This window comes from Haplochromis burtoni, unplaced genomic scaffold (genome assembly GCF_018398535.1).
Source record: "Haplochromis burtoni strain Fernald_Lab_line unplaced genomic scaffold, NCSU_Asbu1 Contig_194, whole genome shotgun sequence".
Lineage (NCBI taxonomy): Eukaryota > Metazoa > Chordata > Actinopteri > Cichliformes > Cichlidae > Haplochromis > Haplochromis burtoni.
The window spans coordinates 128,492-135,182 of record NW_024582555.1 but is presented as its reverse complement, the minus strand read 5'-3'; the positions used below and the strand labels follow the sequence as shown (position 1 = coordinate 135,182).

At 40.2% G+C, this 6,691-nt stretch overlaps 1 protein-coding gene across 1 annotated transcript; it reads right to left on the bottom strand.

Moving 5' to 3' along the window:
- Positions 1-12: 12 nt before the first annotated feature.
- On the bottom strand, positions 13-2,759 carry nkx3-2 (NK3 homeobox 2). The gene is made up of 2 exons (XM_005935176.3): positions 2,105-2,759; positions 13-1,408 (listed from the first exon to the last, which is right to left on the bottom strand). Exons 1-2 carry the CDS (start codon positions 2,475-2,477, stop codon positions 984-986), a joined length of 798 nt encoding a protein of 265 aa, XP_005935238.1. The 5' UTR covers positions 2,478-2,759; the 3' UTR covers positions 13-983.
- Between the last annotated feature and the right edge of the window lie 3,932 nt (positions 2,760-6,691).

The following is a 6,691-nucleotide window of genomic DNA, read 5'->3' as shown; positions in this document are numbered from 1 at the left end:
GGTGTGCATTTATTTTCTTTTTGGCCATTAAGTTAAAAAGAGAGAAAGAGAGCCTATTTGTATTTGTCGGACAAAAAGGGGTTAAATTGTTTTAATTATTGGTAAAAAGTTTGATTGCTTTGTGGATATTTATACTTAATGTTCCAATACTAAACGTAACCCTTAAAAAATAAAATTGCATCCCAAATGAAAGTAATGCCTGATATGTTTTAATGTTTTTCGATCTAAACAGTCACTTAACACAAATAAAACATGTACATTTTAATAGGAGGTCGGCTTGTTTTAGCCTGCTTCCTGCTATAGGCCAGTAACTCAACAAACCGCCTCTTTTCAGTCTAACAGCGAACCACACTATAATGCATTGAAATAAAGTAACGTATATGCTCAAAAGTGCTGAATTATCTTACCTTTACAAACACAGCAAGAGAAAAAAATACACAACCTGCAACAGAGACAGCTGTTTGAGAAGTTAATGGAATATGCCTATTTCCAATCACTGCAGAGGTAGGAAGGCGCATGTAAAATATAAATCGACATTAAGGTGACATTTTCAGTCTGCTCAGGCCTCCGGTTTCCAAAACAGGTTCCGGGGGCTTCGGAAGTCCTTGAGGGAGTCCAAGCAAAGACACAAATACTTTAATATTATTGCTGTGTCACTCCTCAGAGGATAACATAGTGACATTTTTAGGAGGTCCTGTCTCTCCGCTTATGATTTTAGGGTCTAAACCATGAGAAACTGTTTCTTTAACGGGTCCCTGGAGGGGGGAAACCTTACTACATACATGAAGGAGTCGCTTTAAAGTATTTCAGGATGTGAAAAGCCATGAAAAGTTTTTGCTGTCTTGCCTGGACAACATGGTGAGGAAATTCAATCAGAGACGTTGAGCAGTCCCCTCGGACCTCTTCCTCTTGTCAGAAGTAAAGCTATTTGGGCTTCCTGGGAGCAAAAATAATAAAAATGAATAAATACAGTCACCGAGTTTTCACTGGTTCCCCGCACACGCAGAGAGCGTCCATGCAGGGAGGCAGTAGGCGTAGGGGTAATAGTAGGACGGTTGTAGGGAGAGCAGCGGGGGCCGTAAGATCTCTCCCGGGCTGTACTGTCTCTGGTCGTCCCGCACCAAAACTTTCACCGCCACCTTCTTGGCTGCTGGGGTCGAAGCCATCAGATCGGCGGCCATCTGGCGGCGTTTCGTCTTGTACCGGCGGTTCTGGAACCAGATCTTCACCTGAGTCTCTGTGAGCTTCAGGGAGGCCGCCAGGTCCGCCCGCTCCGGCCCGGAAAGGTACCGCTGGTGGTTGAAACGGCGCTCCAGCTCGAAGACCTGTGCGTGAGAGAAGGCAGCTCTGGAGCGCTTTTTCCGCTGTTTAGGTTGATCCAGACTCTTCTCGTCCAGGTTGCTGGAATCTGGAAGAGGAGGGCACACAGATGGACGATGCATTTGAATGTCTTATTTGTCTCACATTTCGGGGCATTACGTTCATACTTGTCGATTATTTCGTGGTTGCTTTGAGTTTTGAATCAGTGAAACGAAAAGGCGAAAAATTAAACTTCGAGAAATGTGCAAACTTATACGAAGGTATGTTTATTTTCACTTTTTATTAAAAACAAACTGCGTTTACCTTTCTTTTTTATTTTAGATTAAACAAAAAAGTTCGATTTTCATTTAGGCCTCATTTAAAATTATCTCATTTAAGATCATTACTCCTGACATTAAACCAGCCGTGTGTTGCTGGTCGATTATACCGTCAGTCAAAACATAAACGTGCCAAATCATCAACGTTATCGTGACAAAGTCTAAAATTATGCCAGGAATGCATATATACTCATGCGTAACGAGAGGACTTGGTGCATAAAAGCTATCAGGATGTGAAGAAGTTTTGAAAATAGGGCCTATGCCCTGCAATAACACCTGGCAGCTCTTCTTGTGATTCCACACAGCTGTAACAGCAGTGTAAACATCTAAATTAAAAGAGCACTTGGCTCTTTCAGACTGAACTCTGTATTAAAGCGAAGATTTTCGCGGAGTCTTATTGTTGTACTTAAACCAGTCACGCTTTTCCCCTTGAGTTATAGTTATTCTGATCTTTCTGGCCTACTTACCCGTGCCATTACCGGGCTCCGTGTCACTCTTGGAGTTTTCCGCAGCTGCAGACTCGTGGTCCGTCTCCTCTTGCAGGCTTTCCTCCGGCACATCCGACGCAGGGTCTCCGTCTTTCTCCGATTTACATGGGGCTGGAGTCTTGTTGTCGTTGTCCTCACTGAGTCCCGAATCCGAGTCGTAGCTCTTCTGGTCGGTCGGCTCACAAGCTTCACTCTCGTTTCTCCTGGATCCGCCGTCCATCTCTCCGAATATTTTCCAGCAGGCAGTCTTTGAGAAGCACATGTCCAAATCTGGCAAGTGTCGACTGTCGTCTTTTTTGTTCAGGATGGCTTGGATTGAGAAAGGCATCAGTGAGTTGCCACGAACGGCCATTTTTCAAAGAAGCGAAGATTGCTCTGACTTCAGGTTCAGTAATTACCCGGCCCAGATAGTGGAGTAAATGTCAGTTCATCCACATCCACATTTTATTTTACTCCCTCCGTCGATCGCTGCTGGCTTTTAACTTTGCCCCTCCAGTGTTGGTTTCTAGTCGCATCCCTCGGGAGAAGCCGTAAAAAGTTTCTGCTACATCCGCAGAAGCGATGCTGCTCCGCTGCATAGCTCTACCATCAACCCGGACTCACTACAATCTCCAGCTCTTTTCACCCAATTTTTTCACCATACGCCCTCACCTGTGACTGACAGGCAGCCTTTTCGCGTCCGATTGGCCTAGAGAAGAGGAAAGTCGTTTTATGATTGGCCACTGTAAACGACGTCATGCTGCTTTTAACCAGCTGGGGGAAGAAAAAACTTTCTTTGGTCAGAGCTTGAGAAGCAAATGTCAACCAACGCATTTATTTTAAAGAAAAACGAGGATGGCATGCGCAAATGTCCGAGATCACAAGATAGTAGAATTCACCAGCAACATCATTCAGAACTGTATGGTAGAAAGCATTGTCTCCGGTTTTCCTCAAATCACTTAAATGCACCATCAGGACTGAATTTGTAGGAAATTTAATCATTAAAAAAACCTTAACCCTTCATCAACCCTCAGATCTGTCTGGGAATCCTGTGCGTCCCGCGCGTTATGTGATGGTTGTTGCCTTCAGGGTTGACCAGCGAGTGACAGGCTATTCGCGCCATCTACCTTTAATTAAGTTAACACAATGTATCGCCTTCTTTACACCCAGGATGTTGAATCGTTAAAACCTCAGCATATCCGCAAACTTCTTCAACTATATAAATAGACTACGAGTAAAAAATAAAAGGCACCTCACTTACAAGTACTACATTTCTGAAGTCTTATTAGATTCAGTAGAGGCAGTTTTTACAGATTTCAGTTCAACGCCCTTTAAACAATGAATTCCTTTTTCCCTGATGAATAAGAATCAAAACTGATTTTACTTCCATTTAAAATAACACGTGACTCTTTTAAAAATCGCCTTTTTTGCGGATAATTATTTTGTGCGTAAAATGAACGTTTGCCTTTTTTTTAAGCCAAGCTTTGTTGAAACGCTCTAAATATCAGATATACTGAATGTATGACCACTTTTAGGCACTACTATGGTGCTGGGTATAAAGTGTGATAGTCCACCCTGTCCCAAAGTTTAAGTGGACAACCATCTGAGCTGCAGGTCCGGATCTTGACCTTTGTGGCGTTTTACACGTCGCTCGCCTAAAAAACCGGATCTCAGCGCTTTTCTGCTGTTTTTATTTACCACTAACTTGGATTAAATAGTAAACATAATGACCTCGTCGTCGTCTTAACGCACAGGTCAGAGGATAACATGGACATGACATAGTTATTAGGATTAAAAAGAACTTTTTAGATTACCTAGACACCTCACACGATCCTAATGAAAAGGTATTAAAACCTTTGCTATTAAGACATATTTGTCTATGGAACTGTTTGACGCGTTTAATTCAGTTTATTCTTATCAATGCTGGTAAGAAATCGTGTCAATTAAGATAAACAGGGACAAAACGTATTATTATTATTATTATTATTATTATTATTATTATTATTATTATTATTATTATTATTATTATTATAGCACGAATACCTGTTAAACTTTTTTCCTAATTTTACTACATATTTATATTTTGTTTCCTTTGCGCTTTTGAGCCTCATTTCATTTTCTGCGCTTGACTTTCGCTTCGCTGCCGGCTTTAATCTACAGTTAAACGCAGAATCGATTATTTGAAAAGATACCAGATGAAAAGTTTCGTTCAAATAATCTTGAACTGTGAAATCAAGATCAAGAAAAGCTCAAGTTTCAGTCAGTGTTCTCGATCCAGATGCTTTTTGGACATATTTTCTGTTCTGAAAAATCAGAGGACCTGAATAAATATTAGCTTTAAATGCTGAGCTGGATGATAAATCTAAATATGCCCTTTCTTGCGAGCGCCTTTTTTGTGCATCCTGAAAGCAGCTGGTGCGGCTGTGTAATACACCCACAACTCTGCTAAACGAACCCAGCATCCTGTGAATAACAGGTAGAAAAAGTGTGAAAATTCGCCCCAGCTGAGTGGAGTTAATCAGTGCTGCTGTCATCTGGTCCAAACCCTGTTGCGTGCATATATTATACCATCTAGTGGTCAGTGAAAATACCTCTTAACATTTTGACATCTGGTGTCTTTGGGGTCATCCCAGCCATTGGAAAAGTTAAAAACACGCTTTGCTTTTTTTCAGTGAACACATCTCCACAAGAAGTTACTCTCCCCAAAAAATTCAACGACATGGGAAGCCGCACGTCTGAAGTTTCTTTTAAAAATCACTCGGTGCAACCGCATGTCCCTGCCCCGTGAAAATGAATTAAATGAAATTAAGTGGCATTGTCTCAGGCCTGGATGTGACCTTGCGGATGAAAGTCTGCATCACCGCAAGCAATGAAAACACAACTGGAAAAAAGGAAAAGCACAAAACCGCCGACACATCTGGATATTTTCACACACTCTGCCCTTGTTCTTTTAGAAACTGCTCATTCCACCCAAGGCCAACAACACACAGAGTGGTATATCACACACTTCACAAATCTCTTGTATTGTAGAAACTTTCTCTCTCTCCCTCTTTCTCATACCACACGGTTTTCTTTAGTCCTAAACAAGCCTAGTTGACCCGTAGACTGCGCTTCATCCTGGGAAAAATGGAAAATAAATAGAAAAGTCTGCCAATTCTCCAGCAGAGTCAGCCAGTGTGCAGCCTATCACTGTGATGTCGAGCAGAGCTCCGCGGGTTACTCTGTGTTTTTGGTAACCGCTGCGGGAAACAGCAATAAGCGGCACGTAGCTGTAAGTGGCAGGAAATGTAAACAGCTGATTTGACTCACAAAAAAGGGACGATCATTTGAACAACTGGAATCAATACCTCATAACAATTTTAGGTAAATTAGGCCCTTTCCCCAGCATTCAACACCCTTTGCTACATTTAGTCTTGAAAATGTGCCATAAATCATCGAAAGGAACGATCAGAAAATTATTTTCTTATTATCGTTTCTCTTTTCTTTATACCTTTTTCTTTCAAGTGTGATGGACTCCTAAAAACAGCCATTTCAGGCCGTGATGATGAAATGTTACGTTATTACCTGTAAATGCCGATTAGAGCACTATTTTTAATGAATGATATACAGAATAATCCCATTAGCGTCATATTTTCTAATCGATTACAACAATATTTCAGTACAAATCTTTCTCCGTAGTTTATTCTGTAACGTTCTTATGTAACCCTCTTATTTTATGATTAAGTCGTTTTTAGTTTCGTTTTGTTTTTCTAATCTCTTGTTTTGTTAATAAAATAATATGTATCGTAAAATACCCAGATAACGTAGTTGTCCCCAATAACTGTATTTAAATACAATACTTGGAAAATGAATTACTTACCTAATTATTTTGCTGGAGATATAACCATATGACACAGTTATAGCATTTTAATAGTTTCTAATATAAATATAATATTTTAATAGACTTGATAGATAATAGATTTTTCCCTAAATGACAACACTCTAAACATCTTCGTCCTCCTAAAATAAAAGACGTTATTGTCTTGTTGTATCCTTAGATATCTTAATAAGACAATATGGTGGTACCCGTCTAAGGTAATACCTTTGTACTCTTCACAGCTTGTGGAGACCAGTCTTTTCTGTGGTTTCTATAATAAAATAAGGTATAAACTTGATTTTAGAGGTACACATTCAATTAATTTATGTATTTTTGATTATTAATTATTCATGCACTTGAATATGGACTGGCATTTGTATGAGCACTTTTATACTCAGGCTAACCACTTTAATCTTTTTTTGTTCATGCATGTTTCAACACCTGCACCTAAGGCAAACTCATAATCACAGATTAACCTGACAAGCACGCATTCGGGTTGTGGCAGAAAACCAGAGAAACCAAAACGCTCAAGGAGAACAAAGACCCCAGGGAAGTTCAAACCCAGAACCTTCTTACTGTCAGGTGACAATGCTAACTGCTCCACCACTATGCTTCCAATACAAATGACAGAAACTGAGTGAAACATGTCAGATTGGATTAAATTCTTATGTTTAACCCTGAAATTTTAGAGTAAAATAAAAAATGTCACCTAACATTGTTTGTATTTGCAC